The sequence below is a fragment of the Anolis sagrei genome, chromosome 12, assembly GCF_037176765.1.
Source record: "Anolis sagrei isolate rAnoSag1 chromosome 12, rAnoSag1.mat, whole genome shotgun sequence".
In the NCBI taxonomy this organism is placed as follows: Eukaryota; Metazoa; Chordata; class Lepidosauria; order Squamata; family Dactyloidae; genus Anolis; species Anolis sagrei.
The window spans coordinates 16,920,682-16,939,045 of NC_090032.1; the positions used below are offsets into that span (position 1 = coordinate 16,920,682).

The window sequence follows — 18,364 nt, forward strand, 5'->3', positions numbered from 1 at the left end:
GAGAACCTTTCCTCCTCTCCTGCCCTCCCTCCCTGCTTCTCTCCTCCTCTGGCTCCCCTCAAAAGCTCCTTGCTGTCCCTGAGATCCCACCGGAGAGCCTCAGACAGAGAGAAAGAGACAGAAGGGAGCACACCTGAGCACCTGAGCCCTCACCTGGGGGGCCATCCTGAGACCCCAAAGGTCCCCAGAGCCCAGGCAAGAGGGGTACCCCAAATACCCCCCATGGATTTCAGCTTGAGGGTGTGATGCAGGTGAGTGGAAGCTGTTGGGTGGGTCGGGGTGCTCCCCAAATTCAGACCCTCAAATTGGTAGCCGGTGAACCTCTAGACTGCAATGGGGAGGATGCATTGTTTGTGTCTGGGTTGGGGGAGGAAAAGAGTCCCAAGGAGACCTCGATCAATACCTCGATCAATACCAATCGCTACGCCGAACAATGTCATTCACTATATTTATATCTGTAACCATATTTCGAGGTCAACAATAATGACACAACTATGCCTGTGTCATTATTGATATCTATCGGTATCAGTATCTATACTGACCATATCAATACCTCGATCAATATCAATCACTATACCAATCAATGTCAATATTCATGTCCGTAACCATATTTCAATGTCAACAATTATGTCGGTATTAATAGCTATGCTTGTATCTATCGATATCAATAACGGTATCTGCCAGTACCTATACTGACCCATATTGATACATCAATACCAATCACTATACCGATCAATGTCATTCACTATATTCATATCCATAACCATATTTCAATGTCAACAATTATGTCAGTATTGACAGCTATGCCTGTGTCATTATTGATATCTATCGGTATCAGTATCTATACTGACCCATATCAATACCTCGATCAATACCAATCATTATACCGATCGATGTCAGTATTCATATCCATAACCATATTTTGATGTCAACAATTATGTTGGTATTGACAGCTATGCCTGTGTCATTATCATTATTGATATCTATCGGTATCAATAACGGTATCTGCCAGTATCTATACTGACCCATATCAATACCTCGATAAATACCAATCACTATACCGATCGATGTCAATATTCATGTGTGTAACCATATTTTGAGGTCAACAATTGTGCCTGTGTCATTATCAATATCTATAGGTAACAATAACAGTATCTGCCAGTATCTATACTGACCCATATCAATACCTCGATCAATATCAATCACATACCAATCAATGTCAATATTCATGTCCGTACCCATGTTTTGATGTCAACAATTATGTCGGTATTGACAGCTATGCCTGTGTCATTACTGATATTTATCAGTATCAGTATCTATACTGACCCATATCAATACCAATCAATACCAATTACTATACCGATGTCAATATTCATATCTGTAACCATATTTCAATGTCAACAATTATGTCGGTATTGACAGCTATGCCTGTGTCATTATTGATATCTATCGGTATCAGTATCTATACTGACCCATATCAATACCAATCACTATATTACTATACTGATCGATGTCAATATTCATATCTGTAACCATATTTCGATGTCAACAATTATGTCGGTTTCGACAGCTATGCCTGTGTCGTTATTGATATCTATCGGTATCAGAATCTATACTGACCCATATCAATACCTCGATCAATACCAATCACTATACCAATCGATGTCATTATTCATATCTGTAACCATATTTCAATGTCAACAATTATGTCGGTATTAATAGCTATGCCTGTGTCATTATTGATATCTATCGGTATCAGTATCTATACTGACCCAAATCAATATCTCGATCAATATCAATCACTATACCAATCAATGTCAATATTCATATCCGTAACCATATTTTGATGTCAACAATTATGTCTGTATCGGCAGCTATGCTTGTGTCATTATTGATATCTATCGGTATCAGTATCTATACTGACCCATATCAATACCCCGATCAATACCAATCACTATACCGATCGATGTCAATATTCATATCTGTAACCATATTTCGATGTCAACAATTATATCGGTATTGACAGCTATGCCTGTGTCATTATTGATACCTGTCGGTATCAGTATCTATACTGACCCATATCAATACCTTGATCAATACCAATCACTATACCGATCGATGTCAATATACCGATCGATGTCAATATTCATATCCGTAACCATATTTCGATATCAACAATTATGTTGGTATCAACAGATATGCCTGTGTTGTTATCAATATCTATAGGTATCAATAACGGTATCTGCCAGTATCTATACTGACCCATATCAATACCCCAATCAATACCAATCACTATACCGATCGATGTCAGTATTCATATCCGTAACCATATTTCGATGTCAACAATTATGTCGGTATTAATAGCTATGCCTGTGCCATTATCGATATCTATCAGTATCAATAACAGTATCTGCCAGTATCTATACTGACCCATATCAATACCTCGATCAATACCAATCAATGTCAATAAATATATTCATATCCATAACCATATTTCAAGGTCAACAATTATGTCAGTATCGACAACTATGCCTGTGTCGTTATCAATATCTATAGGTATCAATAATGGTATCTGCCAGCATCTATACCGACCAATGTGAATCGATACAGTTATTGATATCTTTCAGTATCAATAACAATCAGTAGCTATATCAATGTCAAATACTATAACGATGTCACATAGTTATAGAATTGACACTGATATAGATACTGATTGTTATTGATATTGACAGATACCACTTTTGATATTGATATAGTTATTGGTATTGATAGATATAGCTATTGACATTGATAGGTATAATTATTGACATTGATATATCGGTATTGATATAGTTGTAGTCAGTGGGAGCCCCCGGTAGCACAATGGGTTAAACTCCTCAGTTATTGATATTGATAGATACAGTTATTGATATTGATATAATTATTGATATCGATAGATATAGCTACTGATATTGGTAGGTACAGATACTGATAGATATAGTTATTGATATCATTATAGTCATTGATATTGATATAGATACTGATAGTTATTGATATTGATACAGTTATTGATATTGATATAGTTACTGGTATCAATAGATATCAATATTGATAGATACCTATTGATATACTTATTGGTATTGATAGATATAGCTACTGATATTGGTAGGTACAGATACTGACTGATCAATAGATATCAATATTGATAGATACCTATTGATATACTTATTGGTATTGATAGATATAGCTACTGATATTGGTAGGTACAGATACTGACAGATATAGTTATTGATATCATTATAGTCATTGGCATTGATATAGATACTGATAGTTATTGATATTGATAAATACAGTTATTGATACTGATATAGTTATTGGTATTGATAAATATAGCTATTGACACTGATATCTATTGATACCAGTAACTATATCAATATCAATAACTGTATTTATCAATATTGATATCTATTGGTACCAGTAACTATATCAATATCAATAACTGTATCTATCAATATTGATATCTATTGATACCAGTAACTATATCAATAGTTATTGGTATTGATAAATATAGCTATTGACATTGATATCTATTGATACCAGTAACTATATCAATATCAATAACTGTATCTATCAATATTGATATCTATTGATACCAGTAACTATATCAATATCTATCAATATCAGTAACTATCAGTAACTATATCAGTAACTATCTAAATCTATATCAATTACTATATTATATCAATCTATTGATATCAATATCAATAACTATCAGTATCTGTATCAATATCAATACCAATTACTTGTAACTATATCAATAACTATCTCTATCAGTAGCTGTAGCTACCAATGTCAGTAGCTATATCTACTGATACCAATAACTATATCAATATCAATAACTGTATCTATCAATATCACTAGCTATCAGAATCTCTATCAATGTCAATTACTACAACATTATCAATTACGATATCTGCCAGTATCTGTACCTATTAATGTCAGTAGCTATATCTATTGATACCAATAACTATACCATTATCAATAACTATATCTATCAATATCCATAACTATCAGTATCTATATCAATGTCAGTTACTATAACTATATCAATAACTATAACTGTCAGTATCTGTACCGACCAATGTCAGTAGCTGTATCTATCGATACCAACTATATCAATATCAATAACCGTATCTATCAATATCAATAACTATTAGTATCCAAATCAATATCAATAACTATATCTGCCAGTATCTGTACCTACCTACCAATGTCAGTATCTATATCTATCGATACCAATAACTACATCAATATCAATAACTGCATCTCTCAATATCAATAACTATCTATCAGTATCTATACCAATTACAATAACTATATCAATAGCTATATCAATAACTATAACTGTCAGTATCTGTACCGACCAATGTCAGTAGCTGTATCTATCGATAAGGTTAATGTTTCAAGGTCAATATCAGTCTCAACAACTATGCCAATGTCAATATCAATAACAGTATCTATCAGTATCTGTACTTATCAATGTCAATAGTATATCTATCAATACCAATGGCTATATTATTATCAATAACTATATCAGTATCTATATCTATCAGTGTAACTAACTATAACTATATCAATAATGATATATCAGTGTCAATAATTATACCTACTGATGTCAATAAATATATCTATCTCTATCAGTAACTATATCAATAACTATACCTACCAATCTTAATAGCTATATCAATATATATTAGTATTGATATCTATAACTATCAAGGTCAATAACAAAGCCTAGCAAGGTCAATAAGTATTATTTCCAGATTTCTATTGATATCAATAACTATGTCAATATCTTGTCGAAGTCTTGCATGGCGGGAATCACGGGGTTGTTGTAAGTTTTTCGAGCTGTCTGGCCATATTCCAGCAGCATTCTCTCCTGACATTTCACCCACATCTATGGCAGGCATCCTCAGAGCTTGTGAGGTCTGTTGGAAACTAGGCAAGTGGGGTTTATATATATGTGGAAAGTCCAGGGTGGGAGAAAGAACTCTTATCTGGCCACCTTGATTAGCATTGAATGGCCTTGCAGCTTCAAAGCCTGGCTGCTTCCTGCCTGGGGGAATACATATCTATGGAATAATGTCCAGGGTGGGAGAAAGAACTCTTGTCTGCTGGAGGCAAGTGTGAATGTTGCAATTGGCCACTTTGATTAGCATTGAATGGCCTTGCAGCTTCAAAGCCTGGCTGTTTCCTGCCTGGGGGAATACATATCTATGGAATAATGTCCAGGGTGGGAGAAAGAACTCTTGTCTGCTGGAGGCAAGTGTGAATGTTGCAACTGGCCACTTCGATTAGCGTTGAATGGCCTTGCAGCTTCAAAGCCTGGCTGCTTCCTGCCTGGGGGAATCTTCTCTTTGAAGGTTTTAACTGGCCCTGATTGTTTCTAGTCTGGAGTTCCCCTGTTTTTGAGTGTTGTTCTTTATTTGCTGTTATGATTTTAAGATTTTATATCAATATCAATAACTGGGAAAGCAGGAAGTACTATCTGTGGCAGCTTTTGGGACACCTGTCTATCAATATCCGTCCATTTGTCAATATCTATAGCTATCAAATGTCAATCGCTGTCTCTATCAATATTGTTAACTTATTATCTTATTACTAGCCGTCCCCTGCCATGTATTGCTGTGGCCCACATGGGGGTTCTGTGTGGGAGGTTTGGCCCAATTCTATCGTTGGTGGGGTTCAGAATGCTCTTTGATTGTAGGCGAACTATAAATCCCAGCAACTACAACTCCCAAATGTCAAGATTCTATTTTCCCCAAACTCCATCAGTGTTCACATTTGGGCATATTGAGCGTGTAGAGCTTGGTCCAGATCCATCATTGTTTGAGTCCACAGTGATCTTTGGATGTAGGTGAACTACAACTCCCAAACCTAAGGACACTGCCCACCAAACCCTTCCAGTATTTTCTGTTAGTCATGGGAGAACTGTGAGCCAAGTTTGGTTCAAATTTGTCGTTGGTGGGGTTCAGAATACTCTTCGATTGTAGGTGAACTATAAATCCCAGCAACTACAACTCCCAAATGTCAAGATTCTATTTTCCCCAAACTCCACCAGTGTTCACATTTGGGCATATTGAGTATTTGTGTAGAGTTTGGTCCAGATCCATCACTGTTTGAGTCCACAGTGATCTTTGGATGTAGGTGAACTACAACTCCAAAACCAAAGGACACTGCCCACCAAACCCTTCCAGTATTTTCTGTTAGTCATGGGAGAACTGTATGCCAAGTTTGGTTCAATTTTGTCGTTGGTGGGATTCAGAATGTTCTTTGATTGTAGGTGAACTATAAATCCCGGCAACTACAACTCCCAAATGTCAAGATTCTATTTTCCCCAAACTCCACCAGTGTTCACATTTGGGCATATTGAGTATTCTTGCAGAGTTTGGTCCAGATCCATCACTGTTTGAGTCCACAGTGATCTTTGGATGTAGGTGAACTACAACTCCCAAAGCAAAGGACACTGCCCACCAAACCCTTCCAGTATTTTCTATTAGTCATGGGAGAACTGTGTGCCAAGTTTGGTTCAATTCCATCGTTGGTGGAGTTCAGAATGCTCTTTGGTTGTAGGTGAACTATAAATCCCAGCAACTACAACTCCCAAATGACAAAAGCAATTTTTTTGAGTGAAGGACATACATTGGGTTGTGAGGTGTCTTGTGTCCAAATTTGGTGTCAATTCATCCAGTGGTTTTTGAGTTCTGTTAATCCCACATCAACATCACATTTTTATTTATATAGATTGTTGTTGTTGTTGTTGTTGTTGTTGTTGTTGTTGTTGTTGTTGTTGTTGTCTTATTGCCAGAGGCATTGTTCTGTTTTTGGTGGTTGGCGGCAACAAAGGTGTGTGTGTATTTGTGGATATGATTGTATGCCAAGCATTGGGGGGGGGGGGGCAACCCTATATCTAAGGCGGCAATTAGAAGAGAGATTTGGGGTCCAGGAAGAACGAGAAGGACTGGATCTCTTTGTATTCTCCTCCCTCCGATGGATGGGTGTCCCCAAAGTGTGGGTGTTTTGTTTGTGTCGGCTGTCGCTTGTGACAGATTATCCTATTTGTGGGTTTGCGTGGGAGGTGCCAGGCGGCAAAGGGGGAAAATGGGGGGTTCAGGGGGGTCAAGGAGGATACCGAGGATCCATTTCTTCTCCGTTTGCTGAATCGCAGGATGACGTTTGGGGCTATTTATAAGCCGGTGATGCCATGCTACGGTGGTTCTGGGGCCACTGGTGGACGGGTTTTATATAGACGACGACGGGTGCACGCCGCAGCTGACCTGTTTACACGTGTGCTTAGGCTCACATGGCTGTCTTTGCACATCAAAGGAGGTGCGCCTTGTTGCAAAACACCGGCGCCGCTAGAAATGGGCCAGCGACTAGTCCTAACCTGCAATGGAGTCAGTGTGTAAAAGTACAACTATGCATCCTTTCCATTGACTTCTTGTTATGGGTGGTGGCAACATCGAATCATAGAATCGTAGAGTTGAAAGAGACCTCATGGGCCATCCAGTCCAACCCCATTCTGTCAAGAAGCAGGAAAATTGCATTCAAAGCACCCCCGACAGATGGCCACCCAGCCTCTGTTTAAAAGCCTCCACCACACTCCAGGGCAGAGAGCTCCACTGCTGAACAGCTCTCCTTACAGTTGGGAAGTTCTTCCTAATATAGATTAATCAAATAATCTGAGACTCCAAAGAGACATACACAAGAAGTGGAAAAAGGGAGAAATCACCAAAGAAGAATTCAAAGAAATAGCCAACTCTTGTAGGGAGAAGGTTTGCAAGACTAAAGCACAAAACGAGCTCAGGCCTGCCAGGGACATTAAAGCTTCCAAAGAAGGAGCCTCAATCACACTCTGAGGCAGAGAGTTCCACTGCTGAACAGCTCTCCTTACAGTTGGGAAGTTCTTCCTAATATAGATTAATCAAATAATCTGAGATTCCAAAGAGACATACACAAGAAGTGGAAAAAGGGAGAAATCACCAAAGAAGAATTCAAACAAATAGTCAACTCTTGTAGGGAGAAGGTTTGCAAGGTTAAAGCACAAAATGAGCTCAGGCTTGCCAGGGACATTAAAGCTTCCAAAGAAGGAGCCTCAACCACACCCCGGGGCAGAGAGTTCCACTGCTGAACAGCTCTCCTTATAGTTGGGAAGTTCTTTCTAATATAGGTAAAGGTAAAGGTAGTCCCCTGACATTAAGTCCAGTCATGTCTGACTCTGGGGTGTGGTGCTCATCTCCATTTCTAAGACGAAGAGCCAGCGTTGTCCGTAGACACCTCCAAGGTCATGTGGCAGGCATGACTGCATGGAGCGCCGTTACCTTCCCACCGGAGCGGTACCTATTGATCTACTCACATTTGCATGTTTTCGAACTGCTAGGTTGGCAGAAGCTAGGGCTGACAGCGGAAGCTCACGCCGCTCCCCGGAATCGAACCTGCGACCTTTCGATCAACAAGCTCAGCAGCTCAGTGCTTTAACCCACTGCGCCACCGGGGGCTCCTTTTTCTAATATAGATTAATCAAATAATCCCATACAACATAGGCAGATACTCGGACTGAGTCACACAGGAGAGAGTGAAATGGATTCTTTTGTCCTCTTTTTTTTGGGCTAGAAATGCTGTACCATTTCTATATAACAGACTCCACTGCTGAACAACTCTCACACTGGGCCGAGACTCCAAAGAGACGTACACAAGAAGTGGAAAAAGGGAGGAATCACCAAAGAAGAATTCAAACAAATAGCCAACTCTTGTAGGGAGAAGATTTGCAAGGCTAAAGCACAAAATGAGCTTTGGCTTGCCAGGGACATTAAAGCTTCCAAAGAAGGAGCCTCAACCACACTCCGGGGCAGAGAGTTCCACTGCTGAACAGCTCTCACAGTCAGGAAGTTCTTCCTAATGTTCAGATGGAATCTCCTTTCTTGTAGTTTGACGCCATTGTTCCATGTCCTAATCTCCTGGGCAGCAGAAAACAAGTTCGCTCCCTCCTCCCTATGACTTCCTCTCACATATGTATACAAGGCTATCATATCTCCTCTCAGCCTTCTCTTCTTCAGGCTAAACATGCCCAGCTCTTTAAGTTGCTCCTCATAGGGCTTGTTCTCCAGACTCTCTGTCTCTTCTGACAGTGGCTGATTATTTTCAGAAATGTCAAACATTGATGGAACAAGCATGTTCCCCGAGGTGGGCTGTTCTTTTGTTTTCACCATCTCCTTTCCTGGCCTTGAGCAGTGATGACCTGATCGCCAGCATATATGAAATTCTATCATGGCATATTATCAGATTAGTTCGGTTTCTAAGGCAGCTTGGATGTCACAAAACTTTTTCTGGAGGACCATGCTTGAGTAGGGCGATGTACTTCTATTGCTTTAGACAATAACAGGGAATTTCAACCTTTTCGACTACTTGAGGCATCCTTTCAGACTCACAACTCTAGTGACTTGAGCAAACGTCAGCTTGGCTTTGGGATATCAGTACCCATCATTCCAAGCCAAGCAACGATCGGGGACGATGGGAACTGGGGTCTGAGACATCCTGAGGAAGGCGATAGGGAAAACAAATCCTCCGGACCTTCGGGTCCCCCTTTTCCTGGCCTCTCCCATGCTTCCTCTCCAAGCTACACAGCACTTCCAGGGCCAAATGGTGAGCTCATGGTGGGCTGAAACCCGAGGAGACACATGCCCTCTTTGGGCACTGCCAGGCTATGAGCTCAAGGTGGTATTTTTAGAGGCAAGACATGACTTCACTCGGCAAAAAGAGAGAGCAGAACGGCAACCCGAAGGGAACGTGGACAGACTGTGTCGTGCGCCGGGGTGAATCTTTGGGTCAGGTAGGCAACTTGTTTGTGTTTCGAACTCAGGCTTGAGTGTCAGAGAGCGACAGCTTCTCAAGTCAGTATGTGTGTGTTACGTTATTTGTTTGCAGGTATTAGTATAGTCCTACGTACGTAGCATAGATCCAGAACTATGCCCATGCCCATGCTTACCCATAGATGCAGAATTCATGCACAAGAGCAGTTTTGGGTCAAAGCAAGACGAGGAGCAGTTTGGCGAATGCACAACAATAGGAGTGCGGAGAGGAAAAGGAGAAAACTCATTGTGCAAAGAACGTGTGGATCACTCCCTGCAGATATGTCGCCCAACAAGTGTTTGCGTGAAGGAGAGGAAGGAAGTCGAGTGTGCAAACCCGAGCACGTGCTACGTTACACAAGAGTGTAATCTTTTGCGTCTGCGCATGTGCTGGGCTTACAAATTAATTAACGTTCAAGTTATAATTATTAGAATCTTATTTTATCCTCAACTAGAGGAAAGTTACTGAATGGATTTTGGAATGGCAGGTGTCAGTCAATTCAGGAAAATGGCAGGTGTCAGTCAATTCAGGAAAATGGCAGGTGTCAGTCAATTCATGAGCATTCCAGTTGGGACTGACTAGAATTTAGTCCACTGTTATTTGTTGTTATCATTGTAGTACCATATGTTTTACTGATGAGTTTTACACTGGTTACGACACTATAATACACCATATATACTCGAGTATAAGCTGAGTTTTTCAGCCCAAAAAAGCCCTCTTCAGCTTATACTCAAGTCAAGGTTATTTAAGATTTTACTCTGTTATTGTTATTACTTTTATTATTTTACTTTATTTATTATTATTACTACTTTTACTTTATTTTACTCTATTTATTATTATTACTATATTTACTTTATTTTACTCTATTATTATTATTATTATTAGTAGTAGTAGTAGTAGAAGTATTACATTTATTATTTTACTCTATTATTATTTATTTTACTCTATTATTATTGTTATTGTTACATTTCCATTATCTTTATTACATTTATTATTTTACTCTATTTATTATTATTACTATATTTACTTTATTTTACTCTATTATTATTATTAGTAGTAGTAGTAGTAGTAGTATTACATTTATTATTTTACTCTATTATTATTATTATTATTTTACTCTATTATTACTGTTACTGTTACATTTCTATTATTTTTATTACATTTATTATTTACTCTAGTGTTGCTGTTTTTATTACATTTCCATTATTTTACTCTATTCTTATTACTACATTTTTTCATTTGACTCTATTTATTATTACTACATGTGCATTGTTTTACTCTATTATTATTATTATTATTATTATTATTTTACTCTATTTATTATTATTATTTTACTGTATTGTTACTGTTATTGTTACATTTCCATTATTTTATTACATTTTTATTTTATTCTATTTATTATTGTTATTATTACATTATATTACTCTATTTATTATTTTTTATTATTTTATTATTTTTATTTTACTGTATTATTACTGTTATTGTTACATTTCCATTATTTTATTATATTTATTATTTTACTGTATTATTATTACATTTATTATTTTACTCTATTATTATTATATTTATTATTTTACTCTATTTATTATTTTATTATATTTATTACTTTATTATTGTTATTACATTTATTATTTTACTCTTTCATTTTACATCAGCAGTATAAGAAATGAAAACCGAGCACTGGAATATTGACATAATGTTGCATTCGAATACACATGTGTATTTAGAGCAAAACTAGCAGTCTGGGAATAGACATAGCTGAATCTGCGATGCACAAAGCAACCACTCATAGCCTAGCTTTCATTTTACCTCAGCAGTATAAGAAATGAAAACTGAGCAGTGAAATATTGACATAACGTTGCATTTGAATACACACATGTATTTAGAGTAAAACTACCAGTCCGGATATAGACAAAGTGGAATTTGTGATGCCCAAAGCAACCACTCACAGCCTAGCTTTCATTTTACCTCAGCAGTATAAGAAATGAAAACCGAGCACTGAAATATTGACATAACGTTGCATTCGAATACACGTGTGTATTTAGAGTAAAACTAGCAGGCCGGGAACAGACAAAGTGGAATTTGTGATGCCCAAAGCAACCACTCACAGCCTAGCTTTCATTTTACCTCAGCAGTATAAGAAATGAAAACCGAGCACTGAAATATTGGCATAACGTTGCATTCGAATACACGTGGGTATTTAGAGTAAAAGTAGCAGTCCGAGAATAGACAAAGCTGAATCTATGATGCCCAAAGCAACCACTCACAGCCTAGCTTTCATTTTACCACAGCAGTATAAGAAATGAAAACTGAGCACTGAAATATTGACATAATGTAGCATTGGAATACACGTGTGAATTTAGAGTAAAACTAGCAGGCTGGGAATAGACAAAGTGGAATCTGCGATGCCCAAAGCAACCACTCACAGCCTAGCTTTCATTTTACCTCAGCAGTATAAGAAATGAAAACCGAGCACTGAAATATTGACATAACGTTGCATTCGAATACATGTATTTAGAGTAAAACTAGCAGTCTGGGAATAGACAAAGTGGAATCTGTGATGCCCAAAGCAACCACTCACAGCCTAGCTTTCATTTTACCTCAGCAGTATAAGAAATGAAAACCGAGCACTGAAATATTGACATAACATTGCATTCGAATACACACGTGTATTTAGAGTAAAACTAGCAATCCAGGAATAAACAAAGTAGAATCTGCGATGCTGAAAGCAACCACTCACAGCCTAGCTTTCATTTTACCTCAGCAGTATAAGAAATGAAAACTGAGCACTGAAATATTGACATAATCCCAGAAAAGGGAGCTTGTGTTATCCATAAGGAGGCCAGTCTCCAGCCCCACCAGAGACAAGGATACAGCAAGATCAGGCTCACCAAAGCAGAATACTGATGTAATGCCTCTTCTATGTGTGTGTGTGTGCTCCTCTTCCCTTCGCAAGTGCTGTGGTTGCTGTCGCACCCAATCCCCCCTTGGTTGCCGTACACACACTTGATGGGAATAACAGTGCTGTCGCCACACATTAGTGTCAAGGGGCCAGGGCTGAATGTCATTCCTCAGCGGAAAAGCCCCCCGGGGAGTAAGAGAAGGAGGTGGGTTGTGCGTCTCTGTGTGTCTCACTTGTGTGTGTAGCGATGGAGAGCAGGCTGAAATGATTATTGTGAAAGGGGCGGAGGAGTCGGAAGGAGCGTCAGATGGAGACACTCTGGTGGACAGAGAGAGAGAAGTGAAGGTTCGGAGGTGGCAAAGAGAGGCAAAATAGGGCAGTATTTATTTATTTATCGTGTCAGAAGCAACCAGTCAATTGTATTACATTTTTAACAAAACAAACAAGCAGACAGACCAAACACAAAGTTTGCAAGCTTGGTAGTTGACTAAATGTCCTTTGACCAGTATCTGGCCACTTGGAGTGCCTCTGGTGTTGTTGCAAGAAGGTCCTCCATCGTGCATGTAGCAGGGCTCAGGGTGCATTGCAGCAGGTGGTCAGTGGTTTGCTCTTCTCCACACTCGTATGTCGTGGATTCCACTTTGTGGCCCCATTTCTGAAGGTTGGCTCTGCATCTCGTGGTGCCAGACCGCAGTCTGTTCAGCGCCTTCCAAGTCACCGTTTTCTGTGTGCCCAGGGGGGAATCTCTCATCCGGTATCAACCATGGATTGAGATTCTTGGTTTTAGCCTGCCACTTTTGGACTCTCGTTTGCTGAGATGTTCCAGCGAGTGTCCCTGCAGATCTTAGAAAACTATTTCTTGATTTAAGTCGTCGACATGCTGGCTGATACCCAAACAAGGGATGAGCTGGAGATGTCTCTGCCTTGATCCTTTCACTATTGGCCGCTACTTCCCGGCAGATGTCAGGTGGTGCAATACCGGCTAAGCAGTGTAATTTCTCCAGTGGTGTAGGGCGCAGACACCCTGTAATAATGCGGCATGTCTCATTAAGAGCCACATCTACCGTTTTAGCGTGGTGAGATGTGTTCCACACTGGGCATGCATGCTCAGCAGCGGAGTAGCATAGCGCAAGGGCAGATGCCTTCACTGTGTCTGGTTGTGATCCCCAGGTTGTGCCAGTCAGTTTTCGTATGATGTTGTTTCTAGCGCCCACTTTTTGCTTGATGTTCAGGCAGTGCTTCTTGTAGGACAGAGCACAGTCCAAAGTGACTCCCAGGTATTTGGGTGTGTTGCAATGCTCCAGTGGGATTCCTTCCCAGGTGATCTTCAGAGCTCGGGATGCTTTGTTCTTAAGGTGAAAGGCGCATGTCTGTGTTTTAGATGGATTAGGGATCAGTTGGTTTTCCCTGTAGTAGGCAGTAAGAGCACCTAGAGCTTCGGAGAGCTTCTGTTCTACCATCTCAAAGCTCCCTGCTTGAGCAGTGATGGCACGATCATCAGCATAGATGAAGCTCTCTGTCCCTTCTGGCAGTGGCTGGTCATTTGTGTAGATGTTGAACACGGATGGAGCGAGCACGCTCCCCTGAGGCAGGCCGTTCTTCTGTTTCCGCCATCTGCTTCTCTGGCCCTGGAACTCAACAAAAAAGCTCCTGTTTTGTAGCAGGTTTCCTAAGTCCATGATGATGACCATCTATTCCAGTGTTTCCCAACCTTCCCCTTACAACCCCTTAACAAAGTTCCTCATGTTGTGTTGACCCCCAACCATAACATTGTTTTCGTTGCTACTTCATAACTGTAATTTTGCTCCTGTTATGAATCGTCATGTAATGGATGTGGCACAGATACCTGATTTGCCCAAATTTGAATACTGGTGGGGTGGGGGGGATTGGTTTTGTCATTTGGGAGTTGTAGTTGCTGGGATGTATAGTTCAGCTACAATCAAAGAACGTTCTGAATTCCACAAACATTATATTAGAGAAGTGTTGACTTTGTTTTCACGGACTTTGCTGAACTTTACCGTGCTTATCTTCTTACCTAATTGGATTTACCTATTTCTTTAAAGTGCTTTTTTACTTGGCTGCTTTTTAATTATCTCCAATAAAAGGGTTGTTTTCCTATTCAACGTGTGGTGTTTAAAGTCAGAGGGCTTTTCCTGTCCTGGAGTGCAACAGAAACTTTGTTGTAAATAATGCAACCACATTATTTTACTACAAAGAACGGCCTCCTACTGAAGAGATAACATTGGTCTGTGTGTTTTTGTTCTTTTTATCACTTTTGGCTACTGGTGCTGGGTCACGCTGGGAGGTAAATAAGGGAGAGAGGGAAGGAGGAAGGAAAGAGAGAAGGAAGGAAAGAGAGAAGGAAAGGGAGAAGGGAAGGGAGAAGGGAAGAAAGGGAGAAGGAAAGGGAAGGGAAGGGAAGGAAAGGAAAGGAAAGGGAAAAGGGAAGGGAAGGAAAGGGAGAAGGAAAGGGAGAAGGAAAGGGAAGGAAAGGAAAGGAAAGGAAAGGGAAAAAGGAAGGGAAAGAAAGAAAGAAGGAAAGGAAAGGGAGAAGGAAAGGGAAAAGGGAAGGAAAGGAAAAGGAAAGGAAAGGGAGAAGGAAAGGGAAAAGGGAAGGAAAGGAAAGGGAGAAGGGAAGGGAATGAAAGGGAGAAGGAAAGGGAGAAGGAAAGGAAAGGGAGAAGGAAAGAGAGAAGGGAAGGGAAGGGAAGGGAGAAGGGAAGGGAAGGGAGAAGGAAAGGAAAAGGAAAGGAAAGGGAAAAGGGAAGGAAAGGAAAGGGAGAAGGGAAGGGAATGAAAGGGAGAAGGGAAGGAAGACGGGAAGGAAAGGGAGAAGGAAAGGGAAAGGAGAAGGAAAGGAAAAGGAAAGGAAAGGGAGAAGGAAAGGGAAAAGGGAAAGAAAGGAAAGGGAGAAGGGAAGGGAATGAAAGGGAGAAGGAAAGAGAGAAGGGAAGGGAAGGGAAGGGAGAAGGGAAGGGAAGGGAGAAGGAAAGGGAAAAGGGAAGGGAAGGGAGAAGGGAAGGGAAGGAAAGGGAGAAGGAAAGGAAGGAGAAGGGAAGGAAAGGGAGAAGGGAAGAAAGGGAGAAGGAAAGGAAAGGGAGAAGTGAAGGGAATGAAAAGAAAGGGAGAAGGGAAGGGAAGGGAGAAGGGAAGGAAAGGAAAAGGGAAGGGAAGGAAAGGGAGAAGGAAAGGAAAGAGAGAAGGGAAGGGAGAAAGAAAGGAAAGGGGGAACGGAAGGGAAGGGAGAAGGGAAGGGAAGGGAGAAGGGATGAAAGGGAGAAGGGAAGGAAAGGGAGAAGGGAAGGAAAGGGAGAAGGGAAGGGAGAAGGGAAGGGAAGGAAAGAGAGAAGGAAAGGAAAGAGAGAAGGGAAGGGAAGGGAGAAGGGAAGGGAGAAGGGAAGGGAGAAGGAAAGGAAAGGGGGAAGGGAAAGGAAGGGAGAAGGGAAAGAAAGGAAAGGGATAAGGGAAGGGAAGGGAAGGGAGAAGGGAAGGGAAGGAAAGGGAGATGGGAGGAAAGGGAGAAGGGAAAGAAAGGAAAGGGATAAGGGAAGGGAAGGGAAGGGAGAAGGGAAGGGAAGGAAAGGGAGAAGGGAAGGGAGAAGGGAAGGGAAGGAAAGAGAGAAGGAAAGGAAAGAGAGAAGGGAAGGGAAGGGAGAAGGAAAGGAAAGGGAGAAGGGAAGGGAGAAGGAAAGGAAAGGGGGAAGGGAAAGGAAGGGAGAAGGGAAAGAAAGGAAAGGGATAAGGGAAGGGAAGGGAAGGGAGAAGGGAAGGGAAGGAAAGGGAGATGGGAGGAAAGGGAGAAGGGAAAGGAAGGAAAGGGATAAGGGAAGGGAAGGGAAAGGAGAAGGGAAGGGAAGGAAAGGGAGAAGGGAAGGGAGAAGGGAAGGGAGAAGGGAAGGGAGAAGGAAAGGAAAGGGGGAAGGGAAAGGAAGGGAGAAGGGAAAGAAAGGAAAGGGATAAGGGAAGGGAAGGGAAGGGAGAAGGGAAGGGAAGGAAAGGGAGATGGGAGGAAAGGGAGAAGGGAAAGAAAGGAAAGGGATAAGGGAAGGGAAGGGAGAAGGGAAGGGAAGGAAAGGGAGAAGGGAAGGGAGAAGGGAAGGGAAGGAAAGAGAGAAGGAAAGGAAAGAGAGAAGGGAAGGGAAGGGAGAAGGAAAGGAAAGGGAGAAGGGAAGGGAGAAGGAAAGGAAAGGGGGAAGGGAAAGGAAGGGAGAAGGGAAAGAAAGGAAAGGGATAAGGGAAGGGAAGGGAAGGGAGAAGGGAAGGGAAGGAAAGGGAGATGGGAGGAAAGGGAGAAGGGAAAGGAAGGAAAGGGATAAGGGAAGGGAAGGGAAAGGAGAAGGGAAGGGAAGGAAAGGGAGAAGGGAAGGGAGAAGGGAAGGGAAGGAAAGAGAGAAGGAAAGGAAAGAGAGAAGGGAAGGGAAGGGAGAAGGAAAGGAAAGGGAGAAGGGAAGGGAGAAGGAAAGGAAAGGGGGAAGGGAAAGGAAGGGAGAAGGGAAAGAAAGGGAGAAGGAAAGGGAGAAGGGAAGAAAGGGAGAAGGAAAGGAAAGGGAGAAGTGAAGGGAGAAGGGAAGGAAAGGAAAGGGAGAAGGGAAGGAAAGGAAAAGGGAAGGGAAGGAAAGGGAGAAGGAAAGAAAAAGGAGAAGGGAAGGGAAGGGAGAAGGGAAGGGAAGGGAAGGGAAAAGGAAAAGGAAAGGGAGAAGGGAAGGGAAGGGAAGGGAAGGGAGAAGGGAAAGAAAGGAAAAGGGAAGGGAAGGGAAGGGAGAAGGAAAGGGAAAAGGGAAGGAAAGGAAAGGAAAGGGAGAAGGGAAGGGAGATGGGAAGGAAAAGGAGAAGGGAAGGGAAGGAAAGGAAAGGGAGAAGGAAAGGGAAAAGGAAGGAAAGGAAAGGAGAAAGGAAAGGATAGAATAGGATAGGATGGTGGGAGAGAGGAGAGCCTGAGAAAAGAGTCCAAGGGGCCGCATCCGGACCCCGGGCCTGGGTTTGCCCATACCGGCTCTACTCTTAAGTATTTTATCGAGATTGGTCATTGCTCTCCTCCCATGAAGGAAACGTCTTCTGGAAGCGGTGTACAGCCATCCAAATGCACTATAATTAAGGCATGCCTTGCTGTGACCAAATCAAAACATCTCAGGAAACGGCTGGCATAAGATATGGCGGATTTCCCACTGCGCAAGCCCCCCACTCCTCCTCTCCAGCAACCCCATTGCTTTTAGTGAGGGCCAGATGCAATTTGGGAAGAGAACGGTTTCCACCTCTCCTTGGCACGTAGCTGAACAAGAGGTGGTCCTCCAAGACCCTGCAGGGAAATGGGGGGAGAGGGACTGCCTTCGTCTCCATAATGCAGCTTTAATGGGGACAGCGGAGGGGAAGCAGGAATGCGTCAAGGAAGCTGAAACTGGGGGCGGCTGGGGAAGGAGGCCAATCTGGAATCTTCCCGTCCTCCTCACGCTATTGCTACAAAGATCTGAAGGCAAAGGGAGAGGCGGGGCACCCCAATACGTTTGTCTTCTGTCGTTGAGCGCTTTTTGCAAAATATGACCCAGTTTCTCCCAGAATATTATTCCAAGGATGTTT

At 41.5% G+C, this 18,364-nt stretch overlaps 1 protein-coding gene across 3 annotated transcripts in view; it reads left to right on the top strand.

Moving 5' to 3' along the window:
- LOC132764404 (dual specificity protein phosphatase 10-like) overlaps positions 1–18,364 on the top strand; it is a 37,493-nt gene continuing 19,129 nt past the window's right edge. The window contains exon 1 of one of the 3 annotated variants that reach the window (XM_067472489.1): positions 1–251. Coding sequence is in view for 1 of the 3 variants with exons in the window: in XM_067472488.1 (XP_067328589.1) it covers positions 12,898–12,995 (98 nt within the window). In the remaining 2 variants the exon portion in view is untranslated. Of the gene's footprint in view, positions 252–9,804; positions 9,869–12,863; positions 12,996–18,364 lie in introns of those variants that run through there. The other 2 variants (XM_060758407.2, XM_067472488.1) reach the window with 2 other exon arrangements.